Raw genomic sequence first — 23,775 nt, 5'->3', positions numbered from 1 at the left:
AACATACACTAAGTAACGTATTTCAGTTTAACAAAAATGTAGACATCGCCATCTAGTGGATTCGTCATCTAAAACGTATAAGAAACACACACTAAGTAACGAATTTCAGTTTTGCAAAAAAATAGACAGCGCCCTCTGGTGGATTTGTCATCTAAAACACATAACGAAAGTACAATAAGTAACTTGCTTCAGTTTCGGAAAAATGTGGACTGTGCCATCTAGTGGATTCATCAAGTGGAACATATAAGAAACAAACACTAAACGCATTTCAGTTTCGCAAAAATGTAGACTGCACAATTTAGTGGATTCCTCATCTGAAACGTATAAGAAACGTACACTATTCATTCATTTTCTTGTCAGCTTAGTCCCTTTATTTATCCGGGGTCGCCACAGTGGAATGAACCGCCGACTTATCCAGCAAGTTTTTTACGCAGCAGATGCCCTTCCAGCCTCAACCCATCTCTGGGAAACATCCACACACACATATACTCATACACTACGGACAATTTATCCTACCCAATTCACCTGTACCACATGTCTTTGGACTGTGGGGGAAACCGGAGCACCCGGAGGAAACCCACGCAGAGGCAGGGAGAACATGCAAACTCCACACAGAAACATCAACTGAGCCGAGGTTCGAACCAGCGACCTTCTTGCTCTAAGGCGACAGCACTACCTACTGCGCCACTGCCTCGCCCAAAACTTACACTACGTATTTCAGTTTCACAAAAATGTAGACAGCGCCCTCTAGTGTATTTGTTTTCTGAAGCTTGTGACCAAACATACCCGGAGCAATGTGTTTTACGTTTCGCAGAATTTTTGCCTGAGGCACGTATTGAGTCTGCGCAAATAGTAATAGTACAAATAGTGATGTATCCTCTGTGAAAATATGACTTCTGTCAGACGAACACAGTTTGCATAGTTTTAAAATATATCTTGGCTCTTTCCTGCTATCCAATGGGGTTGGATAATGTTTTTTTAAGTTTGTAGCTTTCAGAAGTGCTGTATATAACGTCACATTTATTATATGTAACACTTACTTGTCCTATCAAACAGCTCTAATAATTCCATCATGTGACGGTTGCGATGAATCTGCAAAAGCTGTGGATGAGTTGTGTGTGAGCGTGACTTTCTCAGGACGGGTCACAGAGGATGAAAGCAGAAGCAGCGCCGCTGAACCCAAGACTGACCTCTCACACGCGCACAATCAGGGAACGCTTTGTTTCAGATTGTCTTAAAATAGGACCCGCTTCCTCATTTCGCTCCTGGATTATTCAGAATACACCGCTCGATGGTTTGCTGGTGGGAAAGGAATTTTCGGGCCCTTGCTGGAACCGAGAATGCTCTTGGGTTGATTTATTATACAGCGCTTGATTTGGGCTCATCACTTCTCATTTTGGCTTTGATTACACAACAAAAGGGCTGAAATGTGCAGAAGGTGTCAAAACATGAAAGCGTGGCCCAATTTTGTGGCACAGAAAAGTGGGGTAGGATGAGAAGAGACGAGAAATGGCAGGTAATGCAATATTCATGCGCACGAGGCAGATTTTTCATGATGAGAGGAGGGGAATCTTCGTCTTCGTTCTCATGGATGCATTAATGGCAAGTTGTTGTTTTTTTTTTGTTGTACTTTGAGAGAGAAGAGAGAAGATGTGGCTTAATCAAGGAGATGCACTTCTCCTTCTCCTGCTCTTTGATCTTGTGAAAAGACGTCCACGTTTAACCCGGAGTGAGCAGCCGCCGAGGAGGATCTCTCTTTCAAGCTTGAGATGATGAAAGTGGCGTCCAGCTTCTCTTGAAAAGGAGATGTGACCCTGCCTGAAATGAGGAACATATTTGATCTGGAAATGAAGTGCTTCCTTGCTTTGCGCTAATGCACTCATCTTTGATCATCAAAAGTAATTGATATGACCACATTGCCTTTAAAGCTTATTGAGCGACAGGCTGAGCTTATTGTCAGCGGTGGGCATTTTTGCCTGACGTACTCGGAAAGCAATTTATAAAATAGAACAAGCTGTGATGGCAAACGCAGAGCAAAAAGTGTAGCTTAAATGAATGTTGGTGTTAAATGTTATTTCTGTAACACTGAAAAAAAATGATCCATTGGATTTACTACATTTGTTTTTAGGGTAAGTGGTTGCAAACTATTTTATATGGGCTGAATATAAACAAAAAATTGAGTAATGTTCAACTTAACTTGTTTGTTTAAATTCAGCACATATAAATTGTTTGCAATTAGTTACCTTAAAGATTTTGAGTACATCCATTGAATCATTATTTGATGGTGACTCAGTGGTTAGCACTGTCGCCTCACAGCAAGAAGGTTGCTGGTTTTTTTCCGGGTGCTCCGGTTTTCCCCACACAGTCCAAGCACATGCACTATAGGTGAATTGAATGAACTACCCAGCTGACACATCATCATAAGACATTAATATTAGGTTAGATTTAGGTCTCCAGCATCTAAGAACAGTGTTATTTTGACATCCAATAATGATGTAATAAAAATGACGGAATTTGGTTGATATTAGGTTGCTTTGGACAGTGACTGAAATTTAATGTCGAGCCAACATCTTAAACCAGCGTCATATTGATGTCAAATACTGACATTTTTTTATCAGGTATGGCAACTAAAATCCAGTGTCTGATAGACGTCAGAGTGATAACGTCTAAGGATAATGCTATTGTGACATTCCAATAACGACCTAAAATGACGTTGATATTGTGTTGATTTTAGGTTGTGTTGGAAAGTGACCGAAATCCAACGTTAAGCCAACATTTTAAACCAACGTCATATTGACGTCAAATACTGACATTTATTCGTCAGGTATGGCAACTAAAATCAAACGTTTGATAGACGACAGTGGTAGCATCTAAGGATAATGTTATTATGACCTCCAATAACGACCTGAAATTACGCTGATATTGTGTTGATTTTAGGTTGCGTTGGAAAGTGATCGAAATCCAACGTTAAGCCAACATTTTAAACCAACGTCATATTGATGTCAAATACTGTCATTTTTTCATCAGGTATGGCAACCAAAATACAACATCTGATAGACATCATAGTGGTAGCATCTATGGAAAACGTTATTTTTACGTCCAATAACGTTGTTAAATGACGTTGATATTTGGTTGATTTTAGGTTGCTTTGGAAAGTGACCGAAATCCAACTTTGAGCCAACATCTTAAACCAACGTCATATTGACATCAAATGCTGAAATTTATTCGTCAGGTATGGCAACTAAAATCAAACGTTTGATAGACGACAATGGTAGCATCTAAGGATAATGTTATTATGACCTCCAATAACGACCTGAAATTACGCTGATATTGTGTTGATTTTAGGTTGTGTTGGAAAGTGACCGAAATCCAACGTTAAGCCAACATTTTAAACCAACGTCATATTGACGTCAAATACTGACATTTATCCATCAGGTATGGCAACTAAAATCAAACGTTTGATAGACGACAGTGGTAGCATCTAAGGATAATGTTATTATGACCTCCAATAACGGCCTGACATTACGCTGATATTGTGTTGATTTTAGGTTGCTTTGGAAAGTGACCGAAATCAACCTTGAGCCAACATCTTAAACCAACGTCATATTGACGTCAAATACTGAAATTTATTCGTCAGGTATGGCAACTAAAATCAAACGTTTGATAGACGACAGTGGTAGCGTCTAAGGATAATGTTATTATGACGTCCAAAAACGATGTGAAATGACTTGATATTGTGTTGATTTTTAAGTTGTGTTGGAAAGTGACCAAAATCCAACGTCATATTGATGTCAAATACTGACATTTATTCGTCAGGTATGGCAACCAAAATACAACATCTGATAGACATCATAGTGGTAGCATCTAAGGATAACGTTATTTTGATGTCCAATAACGAAATAATAATTGGTTGATTTTAGATTGTGTTGGAAAGTGGCCAAAATCCATTGTCAAACCAAAATCTTAAACCAACGTCATACTGTATTGACGTCAAATACTGAAATTTATTCGTCAGGTATGGCAACTAAAATCAAACGTTTGATAGACGACAGTGGTAGCGTCTAAGGATAATGTTATTTTGACGTCCAATAACGATGTGAAATGACTTGATATTGTGTTGATTTTAGGTTGTGTTGAAAAGTGACCGAAATTCAACGTTAAGCTAACATTTTAAACCAACGTCATATTGACGTCAAATACTGACATTTATTCGTCAGGTATGGCAACCAAAATACGTCTTATAGATGTCATAGTGGCAGTGTCCAAACAATGTCAAGTCATCATTAGACGTTGATATTTTATCGTTTTTTAGTTTGTGCTGGAAAGTAATCGAAATGCAATGTCTGTTTAATGTTGGACATTGATGTCGGCCTGATGTTGGGTTCTGATGTCAACCCGATTTTCATTTCCAAACAAAATGCAACGCCCCACTACGTTAGGGTACAACGTCAATCAGACGTCATGTTGATATGCTGTGCCTGCTAGATATATTGCCTGTAGTGTGTAAATAAGTATGTGTGTGAATGAGTGTGTATGGGTGTTTCCCAGAACTGAGTTGCGGCTGGAAGGGTATCTGCTGCGTAAAACATATGCTGGAATAGTAGGTGGTTCAGCGACGCAGTGGCGCAGTAGGTAGTGCTGTCGCCTCACAGCAAGAAGGTCGCTGGTTCGCAGTTGGCGTTTCTGTGTGGAGTTTGCATGTTCTCCCTGCATTTCCCCCACAGTCCAAACATGTGGTACAGGTGAATTGGGTAGGCTAAATTGTCAGTAGTGTATAAGTGTGTGTGTGAATGAGTATGTGTGGATATTTCCCAGAGATGGGAAATATCCACTGCGTGAAAACGTGCTAAATAAGTTGGCGGTTCATTATGCTGTGGCAACCCCGGGTTAATAAAAGGACTAAGCCGACAAGAATATGAATGAATGAATGAGTTGGTGGTTTATTCCACTGTAGTGATCTCTGAATTAGAGACTAAGCCTAAGAAAAATGAATGAAAAATGCTGGGTCGTACTAACCCAACGATGGGTCAGATATGAATAAAGAAAACCAACAGCTGGGTGTACAAATATAACTGACATTTAATTGAGACAAATTAACCCAACAGCTAGGTTTGTCCATATTTGACCTAATGTTGGATTAATACATGCCAGTATTTTTAGAATGTGGCTATTTGCAAGATATAGCTTATTCTGGGTTGAAATTGCTTTAGAGTAAATGCTACATCCGTTTTTTCAAGCGCTCAAAAAATGGTGTAGAAACAATTGTTATGGATCACAAGAAAATACAATTCAGTCATTCTATTTTTCTAAAAAAAAATAATTTTTACAATCTAGAAGTTGGCATTTGGGCTAAATATGGGCAAGCATTGTGGCCTCACAGCAAGCAGGTTGATGGTTTGAGTCCCAGCTGTATAGTTGGCATTTCTGTGTGGAGTTTGCATGTTCTCCCTGTGTTAGTGTGGGTTTCTTCTGGGTGCTCTGGTTTTCCCCGACAGTCCAAACACCTGTGCTATAGGGGAATTGAATAAACTAAATTGGCCCGTATTGTGTGTGTGTGTGTGTGTGAGTGAATGAGTGTGTATGAGCGTTTCCCAGTCCTGTGTTGCTGCTGGAAGGGTATTCCCTGCGTAAAACATATGCTGGAATAGTTGGTGGTTCATTCCGCTGTGGCTTTCTCTTTAATAAAAAAAATTGTTTCTTAATGTGCAAAAAATAACCCAACATTGGGTGTGTCCATATTTGACCCAACACTGGGTAAATGCAAAACAGAATTTAGTTTTATTTGATGTCACGTGCCATTTTTGCTTTTAATCTATTTATCTATCCTGAAAACTATGAGCTTCATTATGAGCTGTGTCGAACCCGGATTAATAAAGGGACTAAGCCAAAAAGAAAATGAATGAATGAATGAATAACTAAACAAGACACAGGTGAACGTAATCAATAAGCAACAAGTACCCATAGCAACAAAGGAAATACCATGCCAAAGACAAAACCATGAAAAAATTAACTAATAAAGGATGAAGAATACCTAAACAAGACACAGGTGAGTGTAATCAAAAAGCAACATGTAACCATAGCAACAAAGAAAAAGGAACTAACATTCAAAACATCAAAAGCAGAACCATATTGTTTCTTGACGAAGTCAAACCGCCTGAAATGACTCCCTTAAAATGCACAAAACAGCATTTTTGACAATATTCTCATCTCAAATCTTGCATTAACAAATCAAATCTTGTTGCACAGTGTGAACGTAATAATATGTGTCCTATTTAAGATTGCCTGAGGGTAGTTTAAGAGCTGATGTGTTATATTTTAGAGTCCTGCCAGTCACTGGATGACCGCAAAACTGTCTTAACACACACTTTGTTTGGATGAACCCGTGTCATTTTATTTATTTGCTCTCAAATCTATTCAGATTTTTTCAGCTGGATGCAGAGATGCCGCAGAAGATGTGTTATTTATCCTTGGCCAACAGAGAGGAAATCTGAGAGTGAAATTCCCATGTCTCCGATAACCACAAAGTCAACATGTCAATAATTCATCGCTCATATGATTTAATATATCAGCGTTTGAATTATTCATCTCTCTCTCTCTCTTTCTCTCCACCTGACAGTCTACATCTGACTCTCCCAGTACTTTCATATTCATTTCAATCGGACCGCCGCTGAATGATTTATGGACGGCTGACTTGGCCATGCACTACATGTAAAAGGCCATCCGTGTTGATGGAAAAAACAAACATGGACACAGTCGGGAGTATTTGAGCGGCCAGTGAACACTCAAGTGGATATAGAAAACCACACAAGAGAGGGAAGAGTTCATAGAGGCTTAATAGAGTTCAGTCTATGCAAAGATTGTAAAGTGCATGCTTTTATTTTCGGATTAAAAAGAGGTTTAGTCACCTGTCGGAGAAGAGAAATCAAAACACGATCCTGTTGAAAGAGAACTACAGGCACTACTTTACGGGGAATGAAGTAGCTCCACCAGTTGCAAATCAGATCAAGCTTTGAAGAGCTGCATGTTGAATATTTGTTTTGTATTTCCAGCAAACACCTTCTCCATTATTTATCTGACAACATGGAAAGTATGTTGTATTACCTGCATTAAACGAAATGTGGGCTGAAGCTGACTATACACTACCTGACAAAAGTCAGAGCAACACATAATAACCTGACTTCTAGTTGATCATTTGGAGAAATGGCAGAAGGTGGATTTTTCTGATGAATCATCTGTTGAGCTGCATCCTGATCATCACCAATACTGCAGAAGACCTACTGGAACCCGCATGGAGCCAAGATTCTCATAGAAATCAGTCAAGTTTGGTGATGGAGAAATCATGGTTTGGGGTTACATTTAGTATGGGGGCGTGCGAGAGATCTGCAACAGCCTGAGGTATCAAGACATTTGTGCTGCTCATTACATTACAAACCACAGGAGAGGGACAATTCTCCAGCAGGATAGCGCTCCTCATACTTCAGACTCCACATCAAAGCTCCTGAAAGCACAGAAGGTCAAGCTGCTCCAGGATTGGCCAGCCCAATCACCAGACATGAACATTAATGAGCATGTTTGGAGTAAGATGAAGAAGAAGCCGTTGAAGATGAACCCAAAGAGTCTTGATGAACTCTGGGAGTCCTGCAGGAACGCTTTCTTTGCCATTCCAGATGACTTTATTAATCAGTGATTTGAGTCATGTCAGAGATGTATGGATGCAGTCCTCCAAGCTCATGATGGAGTCAGACACAATATTCATTCTGTCTCCACTGCAGCAGGACTTTATATTCTATACTGGACATTATTTCTGTTCAGTGATGAGACTTCTGTCTAAGCAGAGTCAGACCTTACTGTCCTAATGAAATCATTAATAATCAAGGCATGATCATATTTTATTGTGGTCAAATAAGCATCATCTAGAGGCCTTTGCCTTTCTTATAAGCCACTTCTGATACCAAATGATCAACTAAAAGTCAAGGTATTATTTGTTGTTCATAAAACTTGGATAGGCGACAAGACTTTTGTCAGGTAGTGTATATATATATATATATATATATATATATATATATATATATATATATATATATATATATATATATATATATAATAAAATTGTTATGTCAGTATACTTCATAATGTCACTTTCATGTTTAATTGTTTACAAAATTTTGCATATTCGGAGTTGAAATTGTTTCAAAGTAAAATCTGTTTTTTCATATGCAGAAAAGAGGTGTAGAAGTAATTATTATGACTTTTTAAATACATTTCTAACCCATTTTTCTAGTTCAAAAATATTTAAATGTATATAGCACTTTAAACTCAGATTGTTTCTAAGCTGCATCACAGTAATTATCATGAAAGCTATCTAGGCATACTATATATGCATAAACATTGTTTGTTGATACTAAAATTAATTATTTTAATTGTAGTGCGTGGCTGCTGTTGTGTTGTCGTGATGTATTTTCAGTTGGTCAGTATTATTCACCCTCCTGTAAAGTTTATTTCCAAATATTTCCCAAATTATGTTTAACAGAGCAAAGAATGTTTTCACAGTATTTCCTATAATAATTTTCTTCTGGAGAAAGTTGTTTTTTGGCTACAATAAAAGCAGTTTTATTTTATTAGCCCCTTTTAGCAATGTTGTTTTTTAATTGTCTACCACTGTAATACAGTGACTTGCCTAATTAACCTAACCTGCCTAGTTTAGCCTTTAAATGTCACTTTAAGCTGAAAACTAGTATCTTGAAAATCTTGATGAATAAATCAGTTATTAGAAATTAGTTATTAAAACTATTATGTTTATAAATGTGTTGGAAAAAAATATCTACGTTTAACAGAAATTGGGGCGGAAATAAACTGGGTGGCTAATATTTCAGGAGGGCTAATATTTCTGATTTCAACTGTGTCTTTCAGAAGTGTGTACTGTCTCTTTAAGGGCTCCGTCGTGTGAACAGAGTGTCGGTTTACATCTCAGGCTCCTCCTCCTCCATTCTGATGAGGGTGTTTCTTCCTTCTGCCCCACTCCGCTTCTAACATCCAGGGATACAAATGTTTCTTTATCCACATTCGAGTCTGTCACCGGAGCCCGATTGTAAATATTAAACATACAGTCGGAGACGTTCGTGCGCGTTCAATCAAAACCATGGGATTGACACACTGAGCTTTGAGTGTTTGGAAGAGAAACTCTGAAGCGGCTGAAAGTTTTGTATCCACACCTTTTGTTTCGCGAAACTTTTCCTTTCTCTCGTAACTTACTTTTTGCAGGAGTATCCGAAGATTCCAGCAGCGCGGATGGATATTAAATGATGCCCGTGGACTGTTTTGGGGGTTTATTTCAGAGTGTTTTTTGTTTGGAAATAAAACCCCGATTCTTCAACCCACAACCCTTCTGATCTGATCATGGGAAAATTGGGAATGTTGGGTTTTTTCTAACCTCCACAGTCGCGCTTGTAAGATTTGGGGTTAGTTCGGATTACTGCAGCTCTCTTCGTGAGACAGGAAAGTTTCGCTTTAAGCAGACGTTTGGCTTTTCATTTAAAGTGCCAACATGCCTCAGTTAAACGGAGGAGGAGGTGATGACCTGGGAGCAAATGATGAACTTATTTCCTTCAAAGACGAGGGCGAACAAGAGGAGAAAATATCCGAAAATGTGTCGTCGGAGAGAGATCTGGACGAGGTCAAATCCTCACTAGTCAACGAGTCCGAGAACAACAGCAGCTCATCAGACTCCGAAGTAAGCAAAAAACACTTGTGTATCACTCTTATCTTCATATAAGTGATCATTAGTGGCGTTTAAACTAAACTGTTGTCTTATATTTCCCAAATACAAGCAAACAGATAGACGTCCTCGACCGAGACCAGATCTAGAAAGTTACGAGAAACAGAGGGAATACTTTGCGGAAGGTAAACAAATATAATAACAACACACTTTGAGATGTATTTCATTATCTATGAATGATTAATGCTCAAATTATACGTTTTCTGTATTCCCCCTCAAAGCTTTGAGACGACAACAAGATGGAGGATTTTTTAAGGGACCCCCTTATGCTGGTTATCCGTTTCTTATGATCCCAGATATCACCAATCCATACCTCTCCAACGGATCGCTATCTCCCAGCACACGAACGGTACGTGCAATTTCACTTTAAACGCGACTATCACCTTCGTGACGTCATCCTGAACTCCGCGAATTTTTGTTCGGCTGGAAAACGCGCGTTAAAATGTGCGCCATATTCGCTACCAGAACCCCCCAGCGTTTCTTTAGTGTCCATTTTAAGTCTGTAGTAAACACCCTAGAAAGCTTTGCGTTTTAAAAGTTTACCGTAGTTTCAACCACTTGTTGAGTCTTGAGCATGCATGCATGCATTAAGAGGCCATTCTGATGCATTGCACAATAAGTCATTTACTTGGGCTCACCCCAGCACAAAAGAGGTCTTTATTCGCCGCCCCCAATGGCACGAAAATGGACTTTTCTTAGCGAGATGTCTGCACAATTAATTTTCTATTATCATAACAGGCGACAAACTGGAGGCAAGCCCAGGCAGATAGGATTCATCCAGCTTTCCGTGTCAGGAATGTGTCTTTACTCCCTTTGTTGTTGTATGATAGGATGTTAAAGAGCTGAATTTACGACTAGATATCGAAAGCAGGAAGGTGGTTCTGATTGCGTGCGATTTGTTTTTATGGCTTATGTCATGCAGACCTTTGAGTTCATTTGAGCCACATTGAGATCCTCCAGATAAGTTCTTCCCCATCAGTGAAACTGTCTTTCAATTAGAGGGCTGTTAAGCGACTATTGTTATCATTAGTTACCGCTTGACGGCCCTATCGGAGGTCTCCGCTGGATGCCCATTATCTTAATGACATCTTCACCTAGGGGGGGCGGTTTGGCTACCTGAGCAGCAAAGCCCCCACCGAGGTGTTTGAATCGCAGGCAAATTGCCGCATATGTTTGCCTTCCTCCATTTAACTCCACTGAAGGATGTCTGGAGAAGGCGCCCATTGCTTTTCTTTCTTTTTTTTTTTGTGTGTGCAGTATTTGCCTGTTGCTTTCTAAAGCTGCCATGTCAGTGTATAAGTGATGAGGCATGCCAACGTAGGCTAACATGTCATTGTGGAAAAATTTCAGCAAGCCCGTGGTGATAAACATTCATTCATTGTGCTCATTGTGTTGCTGCGAACTCGTGAGAATGCATAAATCTGTTGGGCATACACTTGGATATTAGATGTGGCATTAGGCCTGCTTGTTTGCAGCACAATGCTTTTTTCAACTCGTCAAATAGCATTATAGCCAGAGAATGGCTGCTGTCGCATGAGTGGTTTGACTAGGGGAAACAGGTTACCTTTAACAGCTGTAACAAAGAGCGACTGTGATTCTAGCAGATAAGATGGATAATAACATCTGACTTCTGGCCTGCTCATGTGTGTGTGTGTGTGAGCCCGAAGGCAAGCCGTGTCTTCCTCGGTGTACAATAGCAAGGTTGTGTATAGTTTTGGAGTACAAAAGTTTGTGAAGCGCCTCTCAGTCTATGCGAGAGAGGGAAAAACAGCATGTAATGTTACTGAAGCGGAGCTGAAAATTGTTTACAGTAACTGTTGGCACTGTATTTCCAACGTAAACACAACCTGCTATGGGAAGGAGCTTTATTTTCTGTTTTTTTGTTTGGTTTGGATGATGGAAAACACTCAAGGGCTTCTTGTTAGAAGGTTTAGCTTTCTTAACTATGTTAGTAGGCTTTAACGAGATTTGCTTTGACCCCAGGTTGAAGTTACTTAAGGTTTTATCTTCCACAATGTCCTCATTTTGCTAATGCTAATTCAGCACTTTTGTAGTTTTTCAACATCCACATCAGTTTAACAGACTCGCTCATTGTTTGCTAATTATCACTTCCTTATTAAATAATGTTTCCTAATTGATTTAATTATATTCGAGTCCGAGTAAACAAGCAGGGCAAAAGTCCAGTGCTTTTGTGTGCCGATTAGCCAATATCATGTTGTTAGGCTAATCTTGTTTGACTTGTTTATCTCGGCTCTCTTGGTGTGACCGTAATGATTTGTTTATTAATTAAGTCTGGTGAAGTTTGTTAGATGCTAACAAAAACTCTCCAAAAAAGATCCACTCAGACTAAGAATGACAATATAACTTTATTAACCTTCACACCAATGATAATGTGCTCACTTCAGCTATGTTTTGTGCCCATTTTAAGTGACAGCGCACCCTAGAATTAAAATGTACTCAGCATTTACTCTTCATCATCTGTGTCAAAACCTTTAAGTTTCCCTGCTGAAGAAAACAGCTTAAATCAGCCTGGGCTGGTTGGCTGATTTTAGCTGGTCGACCAGGCTGGTTTTAGAGGGGTTTTGGGCATTTCCAGGCTGGTTTCCAGCTATTTCCAGCCTGCTCTTTGCTGGTCTAGCTGGGAGATGACCAGCTAAAACCAGCTTGACCAGCCTAGCCAGGCTGAGAACCCAGCCAAAACCAGCTATGTCCAGCTTAAACCAGGCTGGTCAAGCTGATTTTAGCTGGATTTAGCTGGTCATTTTCCAGCCTGACCAGCTAAGACCAGGCTGGAAATGGCCAAAACCCCTCTAAAACCAGGCTGGTCAACCAGCTAAAAATAGCCAACAAGCCTAGGCTGGTCTAAGCTGTTTTTTTCAGCAGGGTTGAGTTCTGTTTAACACAAAAGGCAATATTTTAAAGCAAGCCAACTTCAAAATATTCTCTGAAATCAACAATATAACTTAAACTTAAACATGTTTGTTGCAAGTAATCCACAATTTCATGTTTGAGTGAACTATCCCTTTAAATAGTTTAAATTTGCTTTAAACTATCCCTTCAAGCTCACTTAATTCTGCTCGATTTTGATTGGCTCTTGATATTTGTATAGCTCAAAATGAGTGATTCTAATAATAAGTCTCTTCTTCTCACTTCTTATACGGTTATTAAACATATTTTTTAAACGTGATCATTATATTTGTAATAATAATTTAGGCAAAATAACAACAGTTTAGAATAAAACGCGAACTTGAGCAACTTTAATTGTTTTGGAAGCACTTCACACTTGCGCATCCACTTGTTTAAGGCTCGACACATACTAACCAGTGATATTAATTAAACTTAAGTGCACTTGGTAGCTCACGATGGCATATACCTGTATTGTCCGAGCACGTTTTTGACTAAACTCAAACTCTCTCTTACGATGGTATTTTAAGATCTACGAGACCATATAAAGTAAACAGAGGAGTTGTCCAGCGTATGATTTGTAAATGACATAATTATTTTTTTTTTACCGTGAACTGCCCCTTTAAACGCACAAGTTCTGTTAACCCTTCTCAGTTCTGATTGGTTCTCAATGTTTGTATAGTTTAAAATGAGCGATTCTAATAATAAGTATCTTATGCGATTATAAAAACCGTGATCATTGTATTTGCAATAATGGCCGCAATTTAGGTATGAAAAACAACAACAACAATTCGTAATAAAGCAAGAATGTGAGCAACTTTAATTGTTTTGGAAGCACTTCACTCTTGCGTATCCACTTGTTTAAATCTCGAGACATGCTAACTCATGGTTTTAATTAAACGTAAGTGCACTTAGTAGCTCACGATGGCATATATCTGTGTTGTCCAAGCACGCTTTTGACTGAACTCAAACTGTTTTGACAGTATGTTAAGACCTAGGAGACAATATAAAGTAAACAGCGTAATTGTCCTGCGTACAAGAAGGCCTCATTTGTAAATGACAAAATAAATTTTTTTTGCGTGAACTGCCCTTTTAAACACAAAAGTTCTGTTAACTCTGCTCGATTCTGATTGGCTCTCGATGTTTGTATAGTTTAAAATGAGCGATTCTAATAATAAGTATCTTATGCGATTATAAAAACCGTGATCATTGTATTTGCAATAATGGCCGCAATTTAGGTGTAAAAAAAAAAACAACAACAATTCGTAATAAAGCAAGAATGTGAGCAACTTTAATTGTTTTCGAAGCACTTTACACTTGCGTATCCACTTGTTTAAGGCACAGCACATGCTAACCAGTGAAATTGCCATGCTAACAGGACAATATAAAGTAAACAGAGGAATTGTACTGCTTACCTGAAGGCCTCATTTGTAAATGACAGACTTTCGTTTTTTGCGTGAACTGCCCCTTTAAATGCACAAGATCTGTTAACTGCTCGATTCTGATTGGCTCTTGATGTTTTGTATAGTTCAAACTTTGCGATTTAGATGCAGCAAACGACAACAATTCAGAATAAAGCGAGAACTTGAGCAACTTTAATTGTTTTGGAAGCACTTCACACTTGCGTATCCACTTGTATAAGTCTCGACACATGCTAACCAGTGATATTAATTAAACTTAAGTGCACTTAGTACCTCACGAAGGCATATATCTGCAGGTTTTTGACTGACATTCTCCTCTACTCCATCTTTCAAGCTCTCTCCTCTTACGACGGTATTTTAAGACCTACGAGACAATATAAAGTAAACAGAGGAATTGTCCTGCGTACGAGAAGGGCCTCATTTTACATAAACAAACAGTGCTCAGGAGAACAGCCCTGTCAACAGCCCAAGCCTTTTCCACACACTCAGCACTCAGAGACGGGTGGGGGAAGATGGAGAGAGAGAAACCAGGCACCCCCCTCCCGTCTCGGGCCCGTCCCACCGCCGTCTTCGCCTACAGAGGGGACATTGTCCAGGCCTTTAAGTTAAGACAGCATTCCTGTAGTGCAGGACGCTTCAGGAAACCTGAAAACCGGTGTACGAATGTTTGCATAAATGACCGAACAAACACAGCTTTACAATTTTATCCCGACTTAATGTGCTATGGGCTGGGATGTTTTTTTCATTCTGTAAGGATAAACTAAACAAATCCAAATTAATTTAGAAATATTTCAGTCTCTCTTTAGCTGCGTGTGCTCTGTGAATGCCGAGTCTTGTTAGAAGGCCAGAAGTGAACCAGAAGATATGTTCAGAACTGCTCCCTATGCATTAAATGGTGTGAACCTTTAGGAACCTAGCGATTCAATTTGACTCTGAGTCATCTTAATTCGATCTTAAAACGATTCTTTATCTACATTTTTCATATTTATTTTCGTTCTAACTTTACATTTGAACCAGAATTGGAGTTTCTGTGCTTTTGTTTATGATTGGAATATATGTATGACAGTACTGCCTTCCTTAAAATGGTATATTTAATTAAAAAAGATAATTAACAAGCTCTTAATGTAACATTGAAAGGCCAAATTTTTTCTTTGTTTACAACTTTTTAACAAAGAAATAAGGCATGAAGGTCTATATGAAGGTGATATTCAGGCATTATATTGGAATTTCATGTAGTTTAAGGGCGCAGAGAACTCGCTTTAGTGAGCGCAGCGTCGTGCCATATATTTAAAGTTCTTGTTTTACAATTTTTATCTCGCCTTAATGTGCTATGGGCTGGGATGTTTTTTCATTCTGTAAGGAAAAACTAAACAAATCAAAATTAAATTAGAAATATTTCAGTCTCTCTTTAGCTGCGTGTGTTCTGTGAATGCCGAGTCTTGTTAGAAGGCCAGAAGTGAACCAGAAGATGTGTTCAGAACTGCTCCCTATGCACTAAATAGTGTGAATTATTAGGAACTTAACAATTTATTTGATTCAGATTCTGAGAGTCATCTCGATTCTATCCCAAAATGATTTTTTTTTATCTACGTTTTTTTATTTTTATTTTTGTTCTAAAGCTGCGTTTACACTAGACGCGGAACGTGCGGATAAATCGCGCTATTCACTCGTAAATAGCTGCGTGAACATTTGAGTTTACTCGCTTCACTCTAGTGTCAAATCCGCTTCATTCGCATGTCAAATTCACTTCAGAACAGACGTGGACTCGCGTGATGGGCAGGGCTTCTGTCAGCCCGGTGACCGTAGCTTTGTTAATAAATGGCTAACATAGATTTTATTGAGAAAATAACAGCGTTTTTGTGCTTTATGAAGACTGAAAGACAGCGTTGATGCGTTTAGGGCCGTGTCTGAGTCCACTAGATTCTTTCAGAGGTGCATCTAGCTCTGTGTGCTCATCAACTCCTCCAGAAACTGAACCTGGATGATGGAGGCTTTCAGCTGGGCTTCTGACTAAGCCCAGCCCAGTTTGATGAACTTTTTGTCGGTCTCGGCTGAAGGGTTTCCCCCTGGACTCCAACAACGGGTGTACGTCACAATCACGCCTCCACAAGAGCAAGCTACTGATTGGTTAACGCCGCGCGAATGTCCGCTCAAGTTACGAATTTTGAACTTAAGCAATTCGCGTGAAACGCGCAAAACACTCAATTCGCGCCACGCAATACGCGCCAGTCTTGCGTATCACGCCGCAGGATGCCAATTCATGCGTTTGCATTGACTTAACATGTAAATCACTCGAGCTTGATGCATGTTCAGCGTCTGGTGTAAACGCAGCATAACGTTTCACTTGAACCAGATTTTAAGTTTCTGTGCTTTTGATTATAGTTGAAATGTATGTATGACAGTACTGCCGTCTTAAAAGTTGTATATTTAATTAAAAAGTTTATTAACAAGCTCTTAAGGTAAGATTGAAAGGGAAGATTACAAAGAATAAAGTTCTTATTTCACAAGAGAGAGAGAGCATTGTTTATGTTGTTTGTTTAAAACTTTTTAACAAAGAAATGTCTTTAAAGCAGAAATGTTTATATAAATATTATTTTTTGGGGATTATATTGTATTTGTTTGTAGTTCAAAATTCTTGTTTAACAATTTTATCCCGACTTAATGTGCTATGGGCTGGGATGTTTTTTCGTTCTGTAAGGATAAACTAAACAAATCCAAATTAATTTAGAAATATTTCAGTCTCTCTTTAGCTGCGTGTGCTCTGTGAATGCCGAGTCTTGTTAGAAGGCCAGAAGTGAACCAGAAGATGTGTTCAGAACTGCTCCCTATGCATTAAATGGTGTGAATCTTTAGGATATTAGCGATTCAATTTGATTTTGATTCTGGGAGTCATCTCGAATTGATCCAAAAATAATTATTTGTCTTTGTTTTTGTTCTAACTTTACATTTGAACCAGAATATATATATATATATATATATATATATATATATATATATATGTGTGTGTGTGTGTGTATATATGTATATATATATATATATATATATATATATATATATATATATATATATATATATATATATATATATATATATATATATGTATATATATGTAAATAAATTTTTATATATTATAGTTATTTTCATTCACTTTTTCCTGATGCAGTGCACTTACTATATAGGGTTTAGCGAATGACTGAACAAGTTCTCAGTATATATTTGTAATCAGTGTCAATAAAAAGATTATATATGTTTTTTTTTTTACCCAATAAAGGGTTAAACGATGGTGGATGTAATGTTCACGATGAACTTATCCTTTGCTTACATTATTTACATCACTGTCGCTAATAGATCAATTCACTAATGCAGGGATCACCAAACTTGTTCCTGGAGGGCCGGTGTCCTGCAGATTTTACCTCCAACCCTAATCAAAAACACCTGAACAAGCTAATCAAGGTCTTACTAGGTATGCTTGAATCATCCAGGCAGGTGTGTTTAGGCAAGTTGGAGCTAAACCCTGCAGGGACACCGACCCTCCAGGACCGAGATTGGTGACCCCTGCACTAAGGGCTCGTTTTCACTGACTGGTATGGTATGGTTCTGGTCGGTACGGGTCACCTTTACCAGGCTTGCGTTTCCACTACCAAGGGTACCCTTTTGGTCTGCGTGGTGTATGATGTATATAAGTTTCAGTTGGTGTCATTTTCGCTCAAGGAAATGTGTACAATAAAGCTGTACAGGTCGCTCGCATATCATATGAGAAGCACTTCTCACAAAACAGATGCTTTACACACATAAATAATTCTGTATAAATGTTTATTACCATCTATGAACAGGATTTGATTATAACTGCAGATCAATGACAGCGCAAAATAGCCTACTGTAACGTCTGTAATTATATAAAATAAATAAATAAATGAACATATATGAACACATACGGCCCCTTACAGTCTCCGATATGTTACCAACTACAGAAGACCTACACAAAGCAGACATTTCGTCTTTATTTAGGTTCAAAACAACACAAAATATAGCCTACAGTCAGCGCAAACCTCTCATCTGTGTCTGCAGCACATGTAAGCTTATTTAGAGAGTAATTCCATCATTCCCAGTTCATATCAGTCCAAAAGGAGATGATAAAAATTTAAACATGGCAGTTTTTTCACGTTTGCTGAAGAAATAACGTGCTCCTTTTTTCCGGCTTCTCCTTTGTTTTTTCGCACTTCACTCTCGCATTTCTCAGTGTCTGACAGGATCGGGTTTCAAAAGCACGTCAATAATCCAGCGCACGTTATTGTCATCAGCTCAAGAAGTTTGTTATTTCAGATATAGATGTGCGGCGAGCGCAAGCAAGAAAGCGAAAACACTTGCGCTTCAGACTGGCTCGTAAAAAACTACGAGGCACAAGGTAGATTCTTCTCTACTCCATGGCTTTGTGGCTGTTCATCAAGACGACGACAAGGTTTGTTTAAGGCCGGATTGACCGTGGCTCGTTAATATATGTATATATATATAATTACGCTGTAATCTCTCGGCTGTGTATTTTAAACATGGCGGGTTTTTTGTTTTCATTTTGGCTTCTTGCGTAAGCGAATGACATATCTCTCTAAACCAATAGCGTTCAGCTCCGCCTTTGTGTACCCTTTCTCGTGTTTCAAAAAGGTTGCCGAAAAAGTGGTTCGATTCGGTACGCCCTTTGACAGTGGAAACTGCCATAAAAGCGTACCAAACCGTACCGTACCACTCAGTGGAAACAGGCCATAAGTAGTTTTCATTCACTATTTTCCAATGTAGTGCACTCACTATTTAGGGATTAGTGAATGAGTGAACAATATCTCAATATATAAATGTAATCAATGTCAATCAATATAGTAGGGCTGTGCAATTAATCGAAAATCCGATTTCGATTTTGGCTTCAAACGATTATGAAGAGGCATTAATCGAGATAAACGATTATTGCATCATATACCGCCCTATTTCCAGCTGAACACGTGTTGCTCTTAAAAGCGCGAAAGAGCGTGTGCTTATGTGTGTGTGTGCAGCCAGAAGCATGCGGCCAGTCAGCATTCGGTCTCATTCGCACACTGAGACGAGCAGAGGAGCGCAGACATCTAAAGTCATCTTAACGCGAGCTCTTTAATGGTCAAATAGATGTCAAAACACGGTGTTTAGAGAATATTCATATTAACCCTCATTTGTGTAATAAACAAGTTGAAGATCAAAAGACACGTGAAAGAGTAACCATTAAAGAGACAGCGCACTATTCTTGCTGCCGCCTTTTTATCATTATTAAATAAAAAGAGAAAATCCCTCTCTGCTCTTGACTGAAGGATTTTTGTAGCTAAAGTGTTTTTCTTAAAGTGAAGATGCTTAAAGCACAGTTTGTTTCATGTTTTTATTCTATTGTATTTATTTCTCTTTCCTTTGCAGGGTGGAAAATAACTGTATATATGAAGTTGAAGTCAGAATTATTAGCCCTCCTGAATATTAGCAACCCTTTTCCTTTTTTTATTTCTGAACATAATAGTTTTGATATCTCATTTCTAATTACTGATTTCTTTTATCTTTGCTATGATGACAGCACAAAATTTTCTAGATATTTTTCAAAATACAAGCATTTAGATTAAAGTGACATTAAAAGGCTTCACTAGAGTAATTAGGCAAGTCATTTTTAACAGTAGTTTCTTCTACAGACAATCAAAAATAGATTGCTTAAGGGGGCTAATAATGTTGACCTTAAAATTGGTTTCAAAATATTTAAACATGCTTTTATTCTAGCTAAAATAAAACAAATAAGCCTAGAAGAAAAATATTATAGGAAATACTGTTAAAATTCCTTGCTCTGTTAAACATCATTTGGGAAATATTTATAAAAAAAAAAATTCTCAGGAGCGCTAATAATTTTGACTTCAACTGATAATCGTTTTGAATAATCGTGATTACACTTATGACCAAAATAATCGTGATTATGATTTTTCCCAAAATCGAGCAAAATAATTGTTATATATAACAATATAGCGTTATATATGTCGATCATATAGGGTTTTTTATTCACTCAGTGAAGGCTTAAATGATGCTAGATGTCATGTTCATAACTAAATTATCCTCCGGTTCACATTATTAACATCACTGTCGCTAATGGATAAATTCGCTCAGTCATTTTCATTCATTCTTTCCTGCTGTAGTGCAATCACTATTAGTGAATGAGTGAACGAAGCTCAGTTTTCCTGCTGCCTCCGTTTATAAAGTTCCTGTTGGATTGGTTCCACTGAAGAGACCCTCTCTGGTAACTTGATTATTGACCGAGATTAAAACCAGAAAGTCTTTAAAGCAAGAAAATGTCAAGCTAAACATTATTTCCCTCTGGTTTTCCACACAAGCTTGGCGTCGCTCTGTACGTCGGATTCGTTTTTTTTTTTTTTTTACAGACCAGGCACAAAATAAAGCCTACTTTACAGACGCTCCTCCCGAACGCAGCATGGTTTATGAATCTGTACGTGAGGGCGAACCACAGGGGCTGAAGAAATGCTACAGGAAGTAGATAAAGGAATGCAGGAGCCGTTCCCAAGGCCAGAGCCGTAACGCAGATCTCTTTCCTGTTGATCATATCGCGTCCTGCACTGCTGCATGGAAGCATTCAGAGTTTGCTCTGGTTTTTTTTTTTGCCATGGCTTTATCTCTTTGGCCAATTATCTTCGTATGGTTTTGTTGTGTTTACGGTAATGTGTAGATAGCAGGAGCGCCGTCGTCATTACCCTGCACTCTCAATCTGTTTGTGTTCTTACTGTAATGATGCAGAAATCTCCTTAGTGCATCGGCCCATTAATTTTATTCTTATTTATACTTATTAATTGATTGCTTGCACAGTGTATGTGTGTGTGTGTGTGTAAAATAATATTATATGTATAAATTAAACACTTACAAGGGTGACACAGTGGCTCAGTGGTTAGCATTGTCTCCTCACAGCAATAAGGTCACGAGTCCCGGATGGGTCAGTTGGCATTTCTGTGTGGAGTTTGCATGTTCTCCCCGTGTTGGTGTGGGTTTCCTCTGGGTGCTCCAGTTTACCCAACAGTCCAAACACATGTGGAATAGGTTAATTAAATAAACTAAACTGGCCATAGTGTATGAGTGTGAATGAGTGTATATGGGTGTTTCTCAGTACTGGGTTGTAGCTGGCAAAGAAAAGCAGTTTTTAATTTTTTTAACATAATTTTAAGATAAATATTATTATATATATATTATATTATATATATTACTACATATTTTTTCAGAAGTCTACAGAACAAACCATCGTTATACAATGACTTGCCTAATTACCCAAACCTGCTTAGTTAACCTAATTAACCTAGTTAAGCCTTTAAATGTCACTTTAAGCTGTATAGAAGTGTCTTGAAGAATATCTAGTTATATTAGTTACAGTCATCATGCCAAAGATAAATAAATCAGTTATTACAGATGAGTTATTAAAACTATTATGTTTAGAAATGTGCGTCTAAACAGAAATCAGGGGAAAAAAGTGGGTAATAATTCTGACTTCAACTGAATATATATATATATATATATATATATATATATATATATATATATATATATATATATATATATATATATATATATATATATATATATATATATATAGCAATTTCAGCGTTATGGATGTGACATTTGCAGTAAAATCTCAAAACATAAATTGACAGAGGAAGTGTATGTTAACATTATATTGACACATCTCTTTATATTTTTCAAAACAACATGCCACAGTATTGTGGGAGCAGAATAATATCAATCTATAAACATTATTTATATTTTAAATGAGGAAAATAAACATGCGCCATGGATGTGACAAAAAAGTCTGCAAGTTTACAGTATGCAGCATACTTTGTAGAAATTCTGTGAATTAAACTGCACAACCCAAAAGAAACGATGCTGATAAAGAGGATAAGAGTAGCTCTTTATAAAACAAACATAATTGCTTTTATTTGATTTTACATCTTTGCATTTATGAGGAAAAAGTGTTGTTATTGATGTGATATCTCTCTGTTATGGATGTGATATCTCTCTGTTATGGATGTGGCGTATGTGACTTTGGCAAATCAAATATAATTGTTTGAAAACTCTGACAGAGACATTTTTCAGTATTTTCAAAGCACTGTAAAATACAAGCCTACACATAAAAGGCAGAAACGGTTTTGCTATTTTGGCGAAAACTTAATTTTTTTTCATGGCAAGGTTGGAATTGCTCATACATATATATATATATATATATATATATATATATATATATATATATATATATATATATATATATATATAAATATATATTAAAGTATATTGTATTTGCTTCATTTAAAATGTGTCCTGCACAATATTGAGAATACAGAGCTGAAGCTTGACTCCACAAAATTACATTGTGTCATCAGTAAATATTTATTTAGCAATTAGATAAGTCAAAATAATACGATATTTTCGTCAAATCGCACGGCTCTGTTTGGCTTTCATGAAGCTGCTTGAAAAACAATGGAGACCTAGTTTGTGAGGCAGTTTTCCAAGTGCGGCTTTAATAAACAAATACCTTAAAAACACACAAAAAAACTATGTACTTGCAGAATAAAAGAAGTAAACAAATCAAAAAAGCTGGAATACATGTTAATGCGTTTATTACAACATTGCAGATTGGTGCAAATTTTATTTATTGTTTGTTCATTTTCAGATGCAAAACTCGATGGAATAACTTAAAAGGGATTCATATATCTGTCATCATTTCCTCACACTTTTTTTCTGTTGAACACTATAGAAGATATTTTGAAGAATGTTGCAAACGGTCACCATTGACTTCCATAGTATTTATTTTATCTTTCTATGCAAGTCAATGGTGACAGGTTTACAAAATTCTTCAAAATCTCTTCTTGTGTGTTCAACAGATGAATAAAATAAGCTCAAGCTGCTTCAGAGCAAGTTTTGGCTGAACTGACCCTTTAAGTGTGTGTGAAGTTTACTTTTGAGTATAACTTTGCTCACCATAATCGCGATATGTAATTTGCATACCATCACATCTCTTAGTGAAAGTCGCTGATGTCATTCTCCATTGATAAGTTTCCGCACTGGCAGTGTTCAGCGCTCATCAAAAACCACTTCATGTTCGCTCGCATGTCCTGCAGTGAGTTTCACCCCCGCCGACTCCCTTTCCTTTACAAAAAAAACTAAACGTCTCTCTCTCTCTCTCTCTCTCTCTCTCTCTCTCTCTCTCTCTCTCTCTCTCTCGCTTGCTCGCTCGCTCAGAGCTGCGTACTGACTTCATGCATCACTCCATGCTAATAAAACTTGATTGTGCTGGGGATAAAGTTTAAGGGGGTGGGGGGGCTTCAGGCTTCATCAGTCTGGTATTTTTAACAGCTGTTTTCAGTTATTACCTCGCAGTCAGAGCTTCCTGGGGCCTCGGGATGGGGAGAGAGAGAGAGAGAGGGGTGCTGGGGGATGTTAGGGGTGATGCATTATAGGGTGAAAAAAACAAAAAAACACAAGCAAGCTGTGGGGATGAGGGTGCCAGGTGGGTGAGAAAGCGGGCATTCGGCCAAAGTCATCTCATATCCTGATAACGATATACAGAATTATTAGGCCAACTGAATATTTCTGTTTAATGGAGAGAAGAATTTTTCCCCAACAGATTTCTAAACA

The 23,775-nt window shown here is 37.9% G+C and overlaps 1 protein-coding gene and 1 long non-coding RNA gene across 2 annotated transcripts in view; both read left to right on the top strand.

Annotated features, from left to right (window-relative positions):
• The first annotated feature begins 1,298 nt into the window (after positions 1 to 1,298).
• Positions 1,299 to 6,000, top strand: LOC147835175 (uncharacterized). The gene is made up of 3 exons (XR_015501651.1): positions 1,299 to 3,142; positions 3,549 to 3,857; positions 4,053 to 6,000. It is a non-coding gene; the product is annotated as an uncharacterized LOC147835175 (long non-coding RNA).
• A 3,036-nt stretch (positions 6,001 to 9,036) lies between these two features.
• Positions 9,037 to 23,775, top strand: part of tcf7l1a (transcription factor 7 like 1a) — a 104,123-nt gene continuing 89,384 nt past the window's right edge. The window contains 3 exon segments of the mRNA NM_131269.2: positions 9,037 to 9,730; positions 9,828 to 9,900; positions 9,997 to 10,124. Of these exon segments, the coding sequence (NP_571344.1) occupies positions 9,545 to 9,730; positions 9,828 to 9,900; positions 9,997 to 10,124 (387 nt within the window). The 5' untranslated portion in view covers positions 9,037 to 9,544.

Source organism: Danio rerio, chromosome 10 (assembly GCF_052040795.2).
Source record: "Danio rerio strain M-AB ecotype USA chromosome 10, GRCz13ab, whole genome shotgun sequence".
Classification (NCBI taxonomy): Eukaryota; Metazoa; Chordata; class Actinopteri; order Cypriniformes; family Danionidae; genus Danio; species Danio rerio.
Note: the sequence above shows the minus strand (reverse complement) of the source record. Positions and strands in the feature narration are given on the sequence as shown.